The sequence below is a fragment of the Humulus lupulus genome, chromosome 1, assembly GCF_963169125.1.
Source record: "Humulus lupulus chromosome 1, drHumLupu1.1, whole genome shotgun sequence".
Lineage (NCBI taxonomy): Eukaryota > Viridiplantae > Streptophyta > Magnoliopsida > Rosales > Cannabaceae > Humulus > Humulus lupulus.
The window spans coordinates 239,666,965-239,685,392 of NC_084793.1; the positions used below are offsets into that span (position 1 = coordinate 239,666,965).

Genomic DNA, 18,428 nt, shown 5'->3' on the forward strand with positions numbered 1-18,428 from the left:
AACCTATCATGGACGTACTACATTCTAGGGTCAATACTACCCCCTAGCAACACCAATTCTGCATCTTCTTCCACCTCAGTTTCAACACTATGTTTCCCTTTCTTTCTCGTCTGCGGCACATAAAAAACAGGTGCGGGATAATCCTTCATTAAAGCAATAGATAAAGGCTACTGCAATGACTAATAAATATCTGTTACAAACTCGGGCACTCCAGCTTTGTAACATAACATAGTGATCTCAGACCCATGGCCCAATCCTCCAGTGGTATGGTTTTTTTCGATGTACTCAATGTTCTCTTTACTCCACAAGTCCATATTGACATTCATACCTGTCATTAGAGCATACATCAAAAGCACTCTATCCTTAGTCATGTTAGACACATGACTCACCGGCATAAACCTAGCACACACAAAGAAAGCTTAGAACCATGCCTCGATGTTCAACTGACATGAAGAAATACTCTTAGGCAAGGAACCAGATAGATTCCACAGAGCTCCCTCAAAACATAACTTCTCAACCACAATAGCATAGTCTATGTATCCTTTAAAAAATCGTGAATACTCCTCATCTTGATCTCTTATATGTGGCACATTAAACACCTTATTAATTGATTTAGATGTGAAAGGCACCCGCTTGCCTCTGAAAAATACTTTATCATTATGTTTAGCCTTCAAATTTGCATAAAATTGATAAACCAATGATATGTTCTCCTGGGCCAGTTTAGTAACAAATTTGTCCCACTTCATAGCCGCTAGATTGGCTCTAACCAACTCACAAAATTTATGATCAAAGGGTTCATATTGAAATTCCACCTCTCTTTCAGGAATCAAAGTCTTTCTTCCAAACTTCTCATACTGTCCTTGAGCCGACTAATCAATAAATATTGTTTCATCAAACTCCTGCTCTGGTGTGTCCTCCCTTTGTTGAGATGCAGAAGCTTTGCCTTTACCTTTATCCTTAGACTTCCCATCCTTACTCTTAGGAGCCATAGTACCTATGCACTTAACACCACAAATCCCAAAAAAAAAAAAAAAACATTTCGGCAACACCCCCCCCCCCCCCCCCACCATAAATTATATACTTTCCTACTTCTAAATAACCCTTCAAATCCAATATCACATAACAAAATACCCAAACACCACGGATCACAACAGCAAAAGCCAATTTCTACCCAAAGACAAGCAAAATTTGTACCCACCCCAAAGGTGGAAAGAATCTTGAAACAAAAAGGAGTGAAAACACTTACTATCCTTTGAAATTGTCTTCCACGTGCTTAAATGACAAAAAGCCCCTTGAAAATTTTAACTTTCTTCAAAAAATTTGAAAATTTGATGTTTAGGGTTCAAAACTTTGATTTGGAAATTGGTTTTGGTGGAAAGGAATATATTAATGGGTAATAGGGCTGAGAAAAGAGAAAGGATGAAGAAGGAAGATGGTAAAAGATGGTGGAATATATTGGAGGATGCTTTAATGGAAGATAGATGGTGGTAGGGGGTGGTTTGAGTAGAGAGGAAGAAGAGAAAATGAAATTAGAGATGAAGAGAATGTGGTTTGGGGGAAAAAAACACGAGACCCCTACCCTTATAAGTTTCTGAAAACTTAGGGTGTTGTAGTGCTATATGGGGGCCGCTGTAGCGCTACCTGGCTTCTGACCAGTTGTGGTTCTACAACTAGCATCGTAGCGCTGCTTGTATAGTGCTGTAGCGCTAGGTGCCTTTGGAAAAAAATGAACTTTCTAGAAATAGCGTTGTAGCGCCCTTATACTGGCGCTGTAGTGCTAGGTAGTTGTGAAAAAAATTCTGAAACTCTCTGTAATAAGCGCTGTAGCGCCCTAGCACCAGTGCTGTAGCGCCTCAGCTTCGAAATTTTTTTTTAAGTCTTTTCTTGTAGCTCCGTAGCATTTTTCACGGTTGATAAATTACAACAAAATTTATTCCAAATTAAAACTAAAAATAACTAAAACAAAATCCCTAAAAACATTGTTCCAAACAAAACAAAAACAAATAACATAAAATTAAATAATAAAAAAAATAAACATAGGAATGCCTCTTAAGAGCGCTATCTTTAACATCTTATAGCCAGACTTTTGTTTTCATTTAATTGAGAGTGGTTCCATAATCACCACAGACATGCAAGTCTTCACCGATCCTTCCAAATAATGCTTCAATCTCTGACCATTCGCCTTAAAGTGTCCTGTTTTCTCGCTATGAATTTGCATCACTCCATATGGAAATGAAACAACAACTGTGTATGGTCCTGACCATCTCGACTTCAATTTACCCGAAAAGAGCTTAAATCGAGAATCGAATAGCTGTACTTTGTCTCCTGGTTGAAAATCCTTCCTAAGTATCCACTTATCATTTAAGGCCTTCGACTTGTCTTTATAAATCCTCGCATTCTCATAAGCTTCATTCCGAAATTCATCGAGCTCGTTCAACTCCATAAGCCTATTTTGTCCTGCCATAAAGAGATCAATATTTAACCTTTTTACAGGGCACTAAGCTCTGTGCTCAAGTTCCACCGGTAAATGACATGCCTTACAAAACACCAATCAATATTGTGACATACCAATCAAAGTTTTGAAGGATGTGTGATAAGCCCAAAGTTAATCATCAAGTTTTTTCGACCAATCCTTCCTTGATGTATTTACAGTCTTTTCCAAGATGCTTTTAATCTCCTGATTGGACACTTCAGCTTGACCATTTTCAAGTGGATGGTAGAACAACGCCTTTCGATGATGAACTCCATAACGAGCACAGAGAGTAGTAAATGGCTTGTTGCAAAAATGACTTCCTTTATCACTAATAATTGCTCTTGGAGTACCAAACCGAGTAAAAATATTTTTGTGAAGGAATTCAAGTACCTCTTTACCATCACAAGTAGGAGTTGCTGTAGCTTCTACCCATTTAGAAACATAGTCCACCACAAGCAGAATGTACGAAAAGGTCCCATAAAGCCTATTCCCCACACATCAAACAACTCAACTTCCAGAATACCAGTCATTGGAATTTGATCTCTTCTTGATATATTATCGGTCCCTTGACAACGATCACAACTCTTGACAAAGATATTAGCATCTTTAAATAACGTAGGCCAATAAAACCCACATTGCAAAAATTTTGCTGCTGTTCTTGTTCCTCTGAAATCACTACTACAATGCAAAGTATGACAATGAGTAAGAATGGACAACATTTCTTCTTCTGGGACACATCTTCTAATTACTTGGTCAGCACAATGACGAAAAATAATGGGCTCATCCCAATAATAATGCTTAACTTCCGAATATAACTTCTTAAGTTGTTGTCTTGACATGTCAGGAGGCACAACATTCACTACCAAATAATTAACATAATCCGCAAACCACGGTAGCTTTTCTTCTCCGTGAATCAAAAATAACTGTTCATCTGAAAATTTGTCATCAATTTGTACATTTTTCTTATTAGGATCTTCTTCTAATTCCAATCTAGATAAATGGTCTGCAACTAGATTTTCTGTCCCATTTTTGTCACAAATTTCCATATCAAACTCGTTCAATAATAAGACCCATCGAATCAAGCGGGGTTTGCATCCTTCTTGGTCATAAGGTACTTAATAGCAGAATGGTCTATGTAGACAATAACCTTATTACCAATTAAATATGGCCTGAACTTATCAAACGCAAAAATGATTGCAAGTAGTTCCTTCTCAGTAGTTGCATTGAGCATCATTCAAGGTCCTACTAGCATAATAAATTATTCGGAATACCTTGTTAACTCGCTACCCCATAACCGCTCCAATTGCATAATCACTCGCATCACACATCAATTCAAAAGGAAGTTCCCAATTCGGTGGTACCACAATCAGTGCAGTGATCAATTTTTCTTTCAAAGTATTGAAGGCTCTTCGAAAATCAACATCAAAATTAAATTGTGCTCCATTCATTAATAGTGCAGATAGGGGTTTAGAAAGCTTGGAGAAATCTTTAATAAATCTTCTATAAAATCCAGCGTGGCCAAGAAAACTCGGAACACCCTTAACTGAAATTGGAGGAGGCAAGTTCTCAATAGTTGATACCTTCGCACGATCTACTTCTATGCCTTTTCTCGAAATCTTATGGCCCAAAACAATTCCTTCACTCACCATAAAGTGACATTTTTCCCAATTCAGGACCAAATTAGATTCTTCACATCTCTTTAACACCTTTTCCAAATTTTGTAGACACATATCAAATGAAGGGCCAAAGACCGAGAAATCATCCATAAATATTTCAATGCTCTTTTCCACCATATCATAAAATAATGAGATCATGCATCTCTAAAAAGTAGCAGGAGAATTGCATAATCTAAATGGCATTCTATGAAAAGCAAACGTCATAAGGACAAGTAAAAGTTGTTTTCTCTTGATCATCGGGAGCAATAGGTATTTGGTGATAATCAGAATACCCATCTAAGAAACAATAAAAGTGATGGCCCGATAGTCTATCGAGCATTTGATCAACAAAGTCAATGGGAAGTGATCTTTCCTTGTTGCCTTGTTTAGTTTCCTATAGTCAATACAAATTCTCCACCCCGTTCACTGTACGAGTTGGAATTAACTCACTATTCTCATTTTTGACTATTGTCAATCCCCCTTTTTTCGGAACCACTTGTACTAGACTTACCCATGAACTATCTGAAATTGGATAAGTAACACCAGCATCTAACCACTTCAAAAATTCTTTGCGAACCACCTCCTCAATATTAGGATTTAGCCTCCTTTGAGCATCAATGCTAGCCTTACTGTCCTCCTCCATGAGAATACGGTGCATAATAGTAGAGGGGCTAATTCCCTTTATATCAGCTAAAGTCGAACCAATGGCCAATTTATGAGCTCAAAGTACTCTTAATAATTTTTCCTCTTCAACATTAGATAATGAAGCATAAATTATAACAGCGAGAGTATCATTCTTACCCGAATAGGCGTATTTAAGATGTTTTGGTAAAGTTTTCAATTCAAGTACTGGTGATTTCTTTATAGATGGTAGTGCTCTCTGGGGCCCTTGTCCAAGTTCTTCATATTTCTTCTTATAAATAGGTCCAATGGAGTTTAGCCAATTTACATATTCAATAATCTCAATGCCATCACAGTCTTCCACTTCTTGCGAAATAAGGCTCATCTCAAGCGGATCTTCAATAATTTTTCTCTTTGACAATTGTTCCTCAATTACATTCACACTAAAGCAACCATCACTTACTCTAGGATACTTCAAAGCCTTGAACACATTAAATACAACCTCATCACCCTGCACTCTTAACCTCCCCTTTCCTTTTTGAACATCTATCTAGGCTTGACTGGTGGCTAAAAACGGTTTTCCCAAAATAATTGGAACATCTTCATCTTCCTCCATTTCAAGAACAATAAAATAAGCGGGAAAGATGAATTTGGCCACTTTGACAAGAACATCTTCGATAATACCTTAGGGGTGTGTCAATGAACGGTCGGCTAGTTGTAGAGTAATCTTAGTGGGTCTAGCTTCCCCCAAACTGAGTCTTCTAAATACAGACAGCGACATTAGATTAATGTTGACACCTAGATAAGATAAAGCCCTCTCACAATGAAAATTCCCAATGGTGCAAGGTATAGTGAAGCTGCCCGGATCTCTCAACTTTTGAGAAATCTTTTTGAATTGTTTCACTACACTCTTCTGTCAAAGCCACGGTTTCATAATCATCCATTTTTCTCTTATTAGACAATATCTCCTTCATAAACTTCACATAACTAGGCATTTTTTCAAGAGCTTCCGCAAAGGGAATGTTAATGTGAAGTTTCTTAAATACTTCAAGAAATTTGGAGAATTGCTTGTTAATATTTACCTTTCGGAACCACTGAGGATAAAGAATCTTTGGTGTAGACTCAGTGTGTTTTGGCTTCTCTATATTTGGAAGGTCTTACCTCCTCTTGTGCTGGACTAGTGACATGTTGATCTTTTATCTTCATCCCCTTGTTTTCTACTATAGGCCCCTCATACTTTGTCCTGCTCCTCAAAGTGACAGCTTGACATTATTCTTTGGGATTCACCACAATTGAACTAGCTAAAGCCCATTGATTAGGATCCGCCATTAACTTTGCAAGTTGGTCAACTTGTGTTTCTAAGCTTCGAATAGAGGATCTGGTTTCTTCATAAATTGGCTCAATGAATCAGCAAATACCTCTGGTTTATTCAATTGAGGCGGTGGTTGTTGATGTTGCGGCATTTGTGGCCTTTGAGTATCATAAAAGGTCTTGGATTTAGCCCATAAGATGGTCTATTTGGAGGATATTGAGGTGGATTTGGATGATATTGTGGTTGGTGCCCTTGATTATTACTCCATGAAAAATTTGGATGGTTCTTATATGCTGGAGTATAAGTGTTAGGGTATGGGTTATTATTCGGTTGCTTTGGGAAATTACCAATGGCTTGAAAATTTTCAAGTGGAATATCATCTACCAAATAAGAACTCGTCGCTGGACATTGCTGAAAGTGATGAGAGCCTCCACATGTCTCACAACTGATAGGAGCGGGTTGTAGCTGCATCGCTTGAGCTGAAATGTTGTTTTGTTGTTGCATTTGTTTAGTTAGCAAAGCAATTTGAGCAGTGAGCATAGCAATAGGATCAACTGCTAGAACTCCTGGCACCTTCTTATTTTCTCGCTTAGTTGGCCAATTATAATTATTCATGGCCATCTCCTCTAAAAGCTCATAAGATTCGTTAGTGCTTTTGCTCATAAATGCTTCACCTACTGCTGCATCTATTATAGTCCTTGTGTTTCCCCTCAGTCCATTATAGAAAGTGTGCACCAACATCCATTTCACTATACCATGATGTGGACATTTTCGAAGTAGCTCTTTAAACCTTTCCCAAGCGTCATATAACGATTCCCCTTCAAATTGACAGAAATTATTTATTTCACCTCTAATCCGTGCTGATTTAGCGGGAGGAAAATACTTAGCCAGAAATTTTTGAGCAAGGTCTTCCCATGTCACAATGGAATTGACTTGTAGTGAAATCAACCAACTTTTAGCTCTGTCTCTCAACGAAAACAGAAATAGCATCAAACGGATTGCATCATTACTTACTCCATTCATTTTGAAAGTATCACATAACTCCAAAAAGTTGGTAATATGGAGGTTCAGATCATCATTAGGTAGCCCCCCAAACTGAACGCAATTCTGAACCATTGGATAATCGAAGGCTTGATCTCAAAATTGTTCGCCTCCATTGTAGGTGGGCGAATACAAGAATGTACCCTTGTAACAGTAGGGAGTACATAGTCCCGTACGGGTAGGTCTGCCTCACCTGTAGAGTTCCCCGATTTACCCTGATTCAAATTGTTATTAGCAACATTATTGACGTTCTGCGCCATCCTTTCAAGCCTTTTATGCTTTCTTTCTCTTTTGCAGGTCTTCTCAATCTCAGGATCAACAGGTACTAGTACTTTCAAACCCTTAAATCGCATAAAATAGGTCACCTGAAATTGAGAAATTTAAACGCAACTCTATTTAGAAAATGTTAAATTAAGACAAAGTAGTTCGAAAAACAATTATAATTGATATTGATTATTAGTCCCCGGCAACGGCGCCAAAAACTTGATCTCTGAAATCTGCACCCAAGTATACGTGGTCTTGTCAAGTAATAAATTCTGTAAAAACGGAGACCGTCCCACAGAGACTATTAACCAATTACCAATAATTGATTTTCAAATTATATTTGGTGATTAAAATTTAGATGAATAATTAAAATTAAAGTGAATAATTCCAAACTACGAACACAATTTAAATAACTCTAAACAGAACAATAAATCAATGAATTAAAAATCAATAATAAAAAGCCTAGGAATTAATTTCATAAACTTTTCATTCTATTAATTTATTAATCAATTCTAAATCTCTTCGTCCTATTCTAATAGCAGGTTAACATAATCAATTCCTATTATTTTTCAAAATATAAGATCTCAGCGTATATGCAGGTTTTCTACATTTCTGTGCTAAAATTAAACATATAGAAGGCATTAAGCATGGAAACCTAATTACTGCACAAGTCATACAGGTACTTTCATCCAATATGCAAAAAATGTCTATATAATGATAGCATATTCAATTCTAATCTTTCGAATTTTGAATCAAAACCATTAAATCAAGTAAATAGTGATCAAGTTTTTACTAGCATTAAGCAAACATCATATAGATTAGAATAGAGAAAAAGTATCAATAGAACATCATAATAAAATTAAATTGAAATTGAAGTGACTACATCAATCCCTAGATAAAGGATTTAGTTCAAAAATAACATGATGGCAATAAAATTAAGATAACTGTTCATAGAAAATAACCTAAAGAATTTAGATCAAGAAGAAATCTAGAAAGTCATAAACTAGAAAAAGAAATCTAATTACATCAGTCTTTTCTATATCTAGGGTTTATAAAAACTAAAATTGCCTTCTCAATTCACTGATTAATGTTCCTTAAATAGTTTTCCAATGCTCCCAAGTGAAAAGACCGTTTTTTCCTTCTAAAAGTGGCTTCAGATCTCAAAACTGCGTCTGTAGTGCTAGGTTTTGAGCGCTATAGCGCTATTGACAGTGCCAAATTGCATAAAAAATTGATGTACTATTATTGTAGCGCTAGTAATGTAGCGTTGGGGCGCCAATCTTCAGAGCCTTCAAGCATTGTAGCCCTAGTTTTGAAGAGCTATTGCGCTACTTACAGAAACACAAGCTTTAAAGTCGTCTTTCTAGCGCTGTAGCGCCACTATGATAGCGTTGTAGCGCTATTCACAGAAATAGTACTTGGACCTATTGCTCCTGGAAGACTCGATTTTCTCGAAAGTAACTCCATTTTCTTCCATTTTCACTTCATTCCACTCTTTTCTCCATCTTAGCATCAAAAACCTGAAACATGAACAAACAAGCATAATTCTGCAATAAAATAGCCCTAAACTAATGAAAACCTTCCAAAAAACTAGACCATAAACGAGCCTAAAACTCGTTTATCACATGGGTATCTCAATCTTGCACGCACAGAGTCAGAATATAGGGCATTGACACAAGTATAGGAATTGAGATATCTTGGATACAAGCTCTACTTCGTGAATTCAGATTTCGTGTACCTGAACCTCCTATTACTTGGCATTGCTATATTTTTTATCTTTTACTTCGATTTATATATATATAAATTAAAAAATTCAACCACAAATGAAGAGAAGTGTTATACATTAATATTTTACTTCATTTTTAATATAAAAATCAAAGGGATAGTTTATGACTTCGGTTCTATAAAGATCCGACTAACTTAAAGACCTCAAACCTTTAAAAACTACTAAGGCATACTACTATCTTTTGGATATAAACATAAAATAAATGAACTTTATTATCGAAAATCCAAAATACGGGATCCCATTGTTATTACATAAAATCATAAAGAAAACAAAACCTGTAAAAAATTGTTCAAATACTAAATGCGGAAATCATAAATGCATAAATAAAGGACTCAAGTATCAACGTCATCCTCGATAGATTCCATCGGTCCATTTCTTTAGTCCTCTCCCAATACACATGGCAAAGCCTCCTAGGATTCTTCCTGCCTTCCATATTCATTTACCTACACGATCTAAATAAAAAGGAATGAGCCTAATGCCCAGTAAGGAAAAACTACTAAAGCATAACATAAAACAAAAGAAGTAAAAACATAAAGCATAAAACATAAGACTACAAATTAATGGACATTAACTCATTACCATAGTTTGTGATAGAATCCGTCTAGGTCCTCTTGCTACTATTTAGAGGTAGGTTTAAACACAGCTATAGTATATGATAATGATAAAAATCTCGAGATTTGCTTATTTGCTATCTAAGCAACCATATTTCCCAAGCGACTACAAACATAAAAACAACTTACATAGCATATAGACATAAACATAACACATAAAATCTTGCTTATTTTCTAGAACGTCCCAATATTACCTAATAAGGCTTAGGGCCTTGATTAGGGGCCGGGATGGCAATATATGATTAAATGCGCATATTAAGGGATATTAAATATGCATGTGGGCCACTTCTTATTGGAAGGGCGATTTGGTAATTTGGCTCGTTGCGGGCATAAATGTGTATTTGTATGCATATATGTGACATATGTGAGAGGCCACATTATTATGTGGATTTATTTGGATTATTCGGCACAAGGCGATCCTAGGGAGCAAGTTAGCGGGAAAGTTACAACGGGACCCAATACCCGACTCGGGGTCAAGGGGTATTTTGAGTATTAGATATATTTGGAGTTAGAGAGTTTAGGAGGGAATATTGAGGAAATTTACCATTTTTCCCTCGGGGACGTTTTTGGTACCTCGAGCCTTAGGATTAACTTAAGTTAGAAACAAAAGACAAAACAGTAGAACATTTTGGGAGCTGCCTAAACCGGCCCTTTCTTTTTCTCTCTTACTCTCTTTTTTCTCTCAAGCTTTCCTAAGCTATTATCATTGGAAATTAAGGAATTTGGGGGCTAGAAACCAAGGAGATTCTGGGCTAGGATCACATGAGTTGAAGCCTAAGGCTTGAGGGATTTAATCTTTATCAGAGGTAAGCCTTGAATTTGATTTCTAGCATTAAAATTCTGAGTTTTCATGGCTGGTTTTAGGGTTCTTGGGTCTTTGAAGTTAAAGATTGAATTGGAGTTTTCATGAGGTTTTAAGCTAGCTTTTTGTTTGGTTTTGTTACTAGGAACAATTTAGAACTACTGTGATAGTTAAATTTGGTTGTTGAAATGGGGGATTTTCTAGGATTGAAGGGGTCGGGCTGCGGCCCTGTAGAGAAGATGGGAGCCAGGGATGGAGGGCGGGCCGCTGCGCCACTATGGCTGAGCCGCGGTGCGTGTCTGCTGGTTGGGGAGGCTAGGCCTTTGGTTGGAGGTGGGCCGCAGCATGGAGGCATAGGGCTGCGGCTCTTAAGGTGTTTTTGGACCCCTAGAAGGTTTTGAGCGCGGTAACTCAACTTTAAGGGCTCGGGATTGTTTCCACTATCTAGTTTGGTGTAACTTGAGGTCACGGAGGCTAGGACTTGGTCCGGAAGCCTTTGATCACTTGATGTTGATAGAATCTTATTTTTATGGTTGTGACTTAGATTATCGCTAAGGTCTCGAAACCGGGCTCGTGCTCGAGGGTCGTTCTTGTTTATGCTTGCTTGGACCTAAGGTAAGAAAACAACACCCAGAACGTGTTATATGTGATTAGGGCTTGGCCGTCTGTTGTATATCAATGTGATTAGGGCTAGGGCCCTAGGATTGGTTATGTTAGGTTATTTTTTTAAATGCTTATTGTTAGATGCCTAAGTGCTTATATTCGTTATGTGAATTCTATGGTTAGGGAAAATGGCCCCGTTAGGTGAATTTGCTTAGTTTTATGAAAATGGTTATTCAATGGAATTATATGATTAGCCTGAATATGTGCTTAATTGTCGGGATGTGCCTATCCACATCTGTTTCCTATAAGTAGGGTATGTAATCCTAGATCAGGGCTTGACTTATAAGTCAAGGATGGCAATAGCGCGCTGTGCGCTGGTCGCAAGGCATTGGCAGAAACTATCAACGTACTATTACGTTGATCGACTCTATGGTCGAAGATGAACCACATGGGTTGGGCTAGCTCTATGGCTAGTGAGAAATAGCTAGAGCAAGGCCCCAGGTGACTCTGTGGTCATGTAGCTAGGGCATAGGCCTGAGGGTTCGCTTAAAAGCAAACTGAATAGGGAAATGTCCCCACGTCGATCCAATGATTGTGTGTTTGAGATAAATGACATTGGCTATGATATTAATGTTGTTTATTATTGTTGAATAGTTATTTAAAGTTATTTTCTTTGCTGTTATATGTTTTGTTTTCTTGTTGAGCCTCGGCTCACGGGTGCTCTGTGGTGTAGGTAAGGGAAAGGGAAAGGGAAAGCTTGACCAGCCATGGGTTGGAGAGCTTCGGTGGTGGTGTGTACATATGCGGCTGCTCGACCATCACAGACGGGGTTATCACAGAGGAACTAGGGTTATAGCCCAATTTTGCCGCTTAGGACATGATAACTCTTGAATAAAGAGTTATTTCATGTGCTTTTGAGTTTATAATTGTGAATAATTCTTGGGTGATGTTAGTTTATTTTTAGCTTTTGTAGCTAACTTTGACGTTTTTACGATCTTAATTAAGTCTAGTTATTTTTGTAGCTTTTAATAGCCAATGGGTTGAAGATAATAGTTTCATGAATAGATATTTGTACAAAGAATGAACTAACATGTGAAACTATCTAAATTGAATTTTTGATGGCTGAATTATCAGGTTATGCTAAAGCATTTTGATCAGGCCATTTTTAGGCACCTAGAACACGTGGCAAGTCAATGAGTGAGCTGGAATAATGGCTGAGGTGGCAAGTAAAGAAAGGATGAGTAAAAAATTGGGAGAAAATGACAAAAGAAAAGAGGAGACTCACGTTTTTTTACAAGAAAGGGCAATATTGTACTTTTGAGGCTAAAGGAGGAAGCCTAGAATACACAAAAAGATGCATCAGCCGAAATTTGAGGGAGGCAGCCATTTTTGGAAAGAAAAATCAGCAAGAAGAAGGATGGAGAACCAGAAATCAGCAAGAAGAAAGAAGGAGAACGAAAAAGAGAGCTCAAGCATGATTTTGGATTTGTTCTTCCTTCTATCACTAAACTCCATTTTTATATTTTCTAAGTGATTTCTGAATCTGAATATTGTGGGATGTTTTGAGTGTAGATTAAAGTTTATTAACACAACCATGAACTAATTTTAGATGGGATGAATTGTTGATGAACCTTATGTTATAGTCTAGTAATTTCTTACACTTTATTTTAGTAAAATCTCTCTTGTTCATTCAAGTGTGCTTATAATAATTTCTTGTTGTTGATTGGCCAGCAATGGCAAGATATTTAATTATGTTTAATGCTGGAAAGATTAAATGTAATGGGAAGACTTGGATGACACAAGTCATAATCTAGGTTAGATTATGTTAGTAAGTAACAGAGGGATGTGTTATTTGCCTTGTGTAACTTTTGAGAATTAAACTTTGAATTTGCATTCTTAAATTTGATTTTGCATAGGAATATGTTTAATTAGGTAAGATAATTATTGTCATAAAATTTGGGAAAGTTTTATGACTGTTTAATGAATTCTTGTTAGCGAGGGAGTTTTGCTAGAATATTGCTGCCACAATCTGTTTAGGGTGATTAATTTAGGGGGAATCAATAATTCAAGTCCATTTTGCAATCCATTTCTTTCTTTCAATTTTCTTGGTTAGTTCAGTTTTAATTTCAGTATTTCCATCTCTTTTAATATTTTGTTTAGCCTAAAAACAACCCATTTTATTTTTAGTACTTTTAAGTTGTTTAGTAATTGTTTTGCTTATTTTTTCTATTTTGCAATCCCTATGGAGACGATCTATTTATCATTATATTACTTGTGTGATTACGTGCACTTGCGTATTTAAATCAATTTAAATTTATTACAACATGTTTTTGGCACCGTTGCCGGGGATTGGAATTAGAATTTTTTGTAATATCATTTATTTGCAATTTATTTTTTCTTTGTTGAGCTGACTTTGTTTGCTTGTTCTTGTGTTTTCTCAGGTGATTTACTATATGAACGAGCAAGAAGACATTTAACTAGCTCCTATTGACCCTGAGATTGAAAGAACAGTTAGAAGATGACTAAGGGAACAACAGGCTCAAAATCAGCTTAATATGGCTGAAGAGGTTAAAGGAGTTGAGGATGCTAATAATGTCACTAACGAAATTGCTATGGTTGATGATAGAGAGATGGCCATAAGGGAGTATGTTGCCCCCATGTTTAATGAGCTCAATCCGGGCATTGTTAGGCCTGAAATTCAAGCACCCCAATTCGAGTTAAAGCCCGTTATGTTCTAAATGTTGCAAACAGTGGGTCAATTTAGTGGGCTGCTTACTGAGGATCCTCATCTTCATCTTCGTTCATTTTTGGAGGTGAGGGATTCTTTCAAGCTACAAGGAGTGAGTGACGAGGCCCTAAGGTTGAAATTGTTCCCTTTCTCTTTGAGGGATCGAGCTAGAGCTTGGCTAAACACCCTTCCTCCCGACTTGGCGACTCATGGAATGAGTTGGATAAAACTTCTTGATGAAGTACTTTCCTCCCACCAAAAATTTCAAGTTTCGCAATGAAAACATGCCATTTCAGCAGTTGGAAGATGAATCATTTTGTGAGGCTTGGGAGAGATTCAAGGAGTTATTGAGGAAATGCCCACCCCATGGGATTCCACATTGTATAAAAATGGAAACTTTTGACAATGGGCTCAATTCTTCCACTCGCATGGTGTTAGATGCTTCAGCTAATGGGGCTATTCTCTCTAAGTCCTGCAATGAAGCCTATGAGATTTTGGAGAGGATAGCTAGCAACAATTATCAATGGTCCAATGCTACAGCCTCAACAAGTCGAAAAGTGGCTGGTATACTTGAAGTGGATGCATTGATAGCTTTGACCACTCAAGTTTCTCCAATGACTAACCTTCTGAAGAACATGAGTTTGGGGGGAATGGTACAACCAGCTGCTATGAGACAAGTTCCTAATGTATCTTGTGTTTATTGTGGAGATGGGCACACATTTGAGAGTTGCCCTTCGAATCCTGCTTCGGTTGGTTATGTGGGGAATCAAAATGCCAACCGTAATAACCCATATTTGAACTCTTATAATCCGGGGTGGAGGCAGCATCCAAACTTCTCATGGGGGGATCAAGGAGCTAGTCAAGCGGAGCACCAATGCAAAACAAGCCTACATATCCACCAGGGTTTTCTCAACAACAACAAAGAGCTCAACCACCTCCTCCTCAAGTGTCTCAATCAAGGTCTTTGGAGAATTTAATGAAAGAATATATGGCCAAGAATGATGTTGTGATTCAGAGCCAAGAGACATCCTTGAGGAACCTAGAGATTCAATTGGGGCAGCTAGCTAATGAGCTAAGGAATAGACCACAAAGCACCTTTCCTAGTGATACTAAAAATCGAAGGAAAGATGGTAAGGAGCATTGGAAGGCGGTTACCTTGAGGAGTGGTAAAAATCTGGAATTTACTGAGGAGAATTGTAAGAGAAACAGCGAGCCCACTTCAATCCAAAGTAGTGTGGACAAGGGAGACAAAGCTGTGAATTCGAAAATTTCAAATGCTAATCCTGAAGCAATTGCTACATCAATTCCTCAGCAAAATGATATAGAGAAGCCTATGAACAAGCCACCTCCACCTTTTCCTCAGCGCTTTAAAAAGTAGCAACAAGATGGTCAATTCTGGAGATTTTTAGATGTTTTGAAACAACTTCACATCAATATACAGTTGGTGGAAGCTTTAGAGAAAATGCCCAACTGTGTGAAGTTTTTGAATGATATTTTAACTAAGAAGAGGAGGCTTGGTGAATTTGAAACGGTGGATTTGACTGAAGGTTGTAGTGCAATATTGAAGAATAAAGTTCCTCCTAAATTGAAAGACCAGGGCAGCTTCACAATTCATTGTTCTATTGGTGGTAGAGATGTTGGTAGAGCACTTTGTGACTTGGGGGCTAGTATCAATTTGATGCCCATGTCAATTTTCAAGAAGTTGGGGATTGGAGAAGCAACACCAACCATAGTCACTTTGTAATTAGTGGATCGTTCTATGGCACACCCGGAAGGAAAAATTGAAGATGTACTGGTTCAAGTTGATAAATTCATTTTTCCGGCTGATTTCATCATTCTTGATTATGAAGCAGATAAAGATGATTCCATTATCTTGGTTAGGCTATATTTAGCTACCGGGAGGACCTTGATTGATGTACAAAAAGGGGAGCTTACTATGAGGATGAATGACCAACAAGTGACTTTCAATGTGTTCAATGTTATGAAGTTTTCGAATGAGATTGAGGAATGCTATAGGCTGAGTGTAATTGAGTCAATTGTTGTTGAAAAGTTCCACAAGGAAGCTTTTAAATATGGAATGGGGGTGAGGTCACTTGAAGAGCTTGAAGACTTAAGTGAAGAGGAAGAAAGCCAAGTTACATGGGTGGAGTCAAAGCAGCCCTTTGCTAAATTTAGGAGGCCTTTTGAGTCATTGGACTTGTTAGAAGGGAATTTTAAGCCTCCTAAGCCCTCTATTCCAGAGCCACCAAAATTAGAGTTGAAGCCTTTGCCTAATCACTTTAAGTATGCCTATTTGAGAGATAATGCGACTTTGCCTGTGATTATTTCAGCCATGTTAGGAGCTGAAAAAGAGCAATTGTTGCGAGTTGTTTTGAATAAATATACAAGGGCCATTGGTTGGACCATGGCGGATATCAAGGGTATAAATCCCAAATTTTGTATGCATAAAATTCTGTTGGAGGATTGTTGTAATAATTCTGTTGAGCAGCAGCGAAGGCTTAATCCTATCATGAAGGAAGTGGTTAGAAAAGAGATAATTAAGTGTCTTGATTATGGAATTGTTTACCCAATTTCAGATAGTTCTTGGGTCAGCCCGATTCAGTGTGTTCCTAAGAAAGATGGAGTCACGGTGGTGGCTAATGAAAATAATGAGTTGATTCCCATAAGATAAGTGACAGGGTGGTGTGTTTGTATGGACTATCAGAATCTTAATAAGGCTACTCGGAAAGACCATTTCCCACTGCCATTCATTGATCAAATGCTTGATTTGTTGGCGGGAGTTTTATTGTTTCCTTGACAGGTATTCAGGTTATAATAAGATTTCCATCGCGCCAGAAGACCAAGAGAATACTACCTTTACTTATCCTTATGACACCTTTTCCTTTAAAAGGATGTCGTTTGGGCTGTGCAATGCTCCCGCCACTTTCCAACGTTGTATGATGGTGATATTTTCAGATATGGTGGAAAAGTCTCTTGAAGTCTTCATGGATGATTTTTCAGTATTTGGTGAGTCCTTTGACACTTGTTTGGCTAACTTGGACCAAGTCTTGGTGAGATGTGAAGAAACGAACTTGGTACTCAATTGGGAAAAATGCCATTTCATGGTGCAAGAAGGCATTGTGTTGGGCCATAGAAATTCGAACAAGGGCATAGAAATGAATAGAGCAAAGCTAGAAGTCATTAAAAAATTACCACCACCTACTGCAGTCAAGGGGATTAGAAACTTTTTGGGGCACGTGGGCTTCTATAGGAGGTTTATAAAAGATTTTTCAAAGATTTCTAAGCCCCTTTGGTCATTACTGGAGAAAAATCGAGCATTTGAGTTCACCAAGGAGTGTCAAGAAGCATTTGTGACTTTGAAAAAAGCTCTTATCATCGCACCCATCATTGTAGCTCCAGATTGGTCTCTTCCCTTTGAATTGATGTGCGATGCTAGTGACTTTGCTGTGGGTGTCGTACTTGGGTAGCGAAAAGAGAAGGTCTTTCATTCCATTTATTATGCAAGGAAGACATTAGCCGATGCTCAATTGAACTATACCACCACCGAGAAGGAACTCTTGGCGGTGGTGTTTGCTTTTGACAAGTGTAGAGCTTATCTTTTGGGGTCTAAAGTGGTGGTTTACACTGATCAATTAGCAATCAAGTATCTAATAGCCAAGAAGGATGCTAAGCCAAGACTTATTCAATGGGTGTTGCTTCTTCAAGAATTTGACTTGGAAATTCGGGATAGAAAAGGAACAGAGAACCAAGTGGCTGACCATTTATCTAGACTTGAAGCTGGAAGTGAAAAGAAAAATGAAGGGCCTATTAAAGAGACTTTCCCCAATGAGCAATTGTTGGGTGTGAACCAAATCACTACACCATGGTACGTTGATTTTGTCAACTATTTGGTGAGCGGTTTGCAACCAACTAACTTAAATAGGCAGCAGCTCAAGAAATTCTTTCGTGATATGAGTTTTTGTTATTGGGATGAGCCTTATTTGTACAAGCAATCATGAGGTGTTGTGTGCCTGAGGATGAAGTTTCAAACATACTAGGGCATTGTCATTCACCTCCTTATGGTGGACATTTTGGTGGGCAAAGGACAGCAGGTAAGGGTACTATTGGCCTTCTATTTTCAAGGATGCTCATGACTTTGTTAAGAGATGTGATCGCTGCCAACGTGTTGGAAATATTTCAGCAAGGAGTAAAATGCCTTTGAATAGCATCCTTGAAGTGGAATTGTTCAATGTTTGGGGAGTCGACTTCATGGGGCCATTTCCTCAGTCATTCAGAAATTTGTTTATCTTGGTGGCGGTTGACTATGTTTCTAAGTGGGTGGAGGCAGTGGCAAGTCCTACTAATGATTCCAAGGTGGTCATGAAGTTCCTACATAAACATGTGTTCACCCGTTTTGGCACTTCAAGGGCGCTTATAAGTGATGAAGGCACCCACTTTGTGAACAAGATTTTGGCAGCTTTATTACCCAAATATAGTGTGAAGCACAAGATTGCCACAGCCTACCATCCCCAAACAAATGGTCAAGCGGAAAC

General features: G+C 37.9%; 1 protein-coding gene, 1 non-coding gene and 1 pseudogene across 2 annotated transcripts; 1 reads left to right on the plus strand and 2 right to left on the minus strand.

Moving 5' to 3' along the window:
* Positions 1-6,178: 6,178 nt before the first annotated feature.
* LOC133831432 (uncharacterized) lies at positions 6,179-7,177 on the minus strand. Its single transcript, XM_062261726.1, has one exon. The coding sequence runs from the start codon at positions 7,175-7,177 to the stop codon at positions 6,179-6,181; it is 999 nt and encodes a 332-aa protein (XP_062117710.1).
* LOC133813265 (small nucleolar RNA R71) lies at positions 6,813-6,919 on the plus strand. The gene has a single exon (XR_009884297.1). It is a non-coding gene; the product is annotated as a small nucleolar RNA R71 (small nucleolar RNA).
* A 6,965-nt stretch (positions 7,178-14,142) lies between the features above and the next one.
* On the minus strand, positions 14,143-14,269 carry LOC133813116 (small nucleolar RNA R71; annotated as a pseudogene).
* Positions 14,270-18,428: the final 4,159 nt, after the last annotated feature.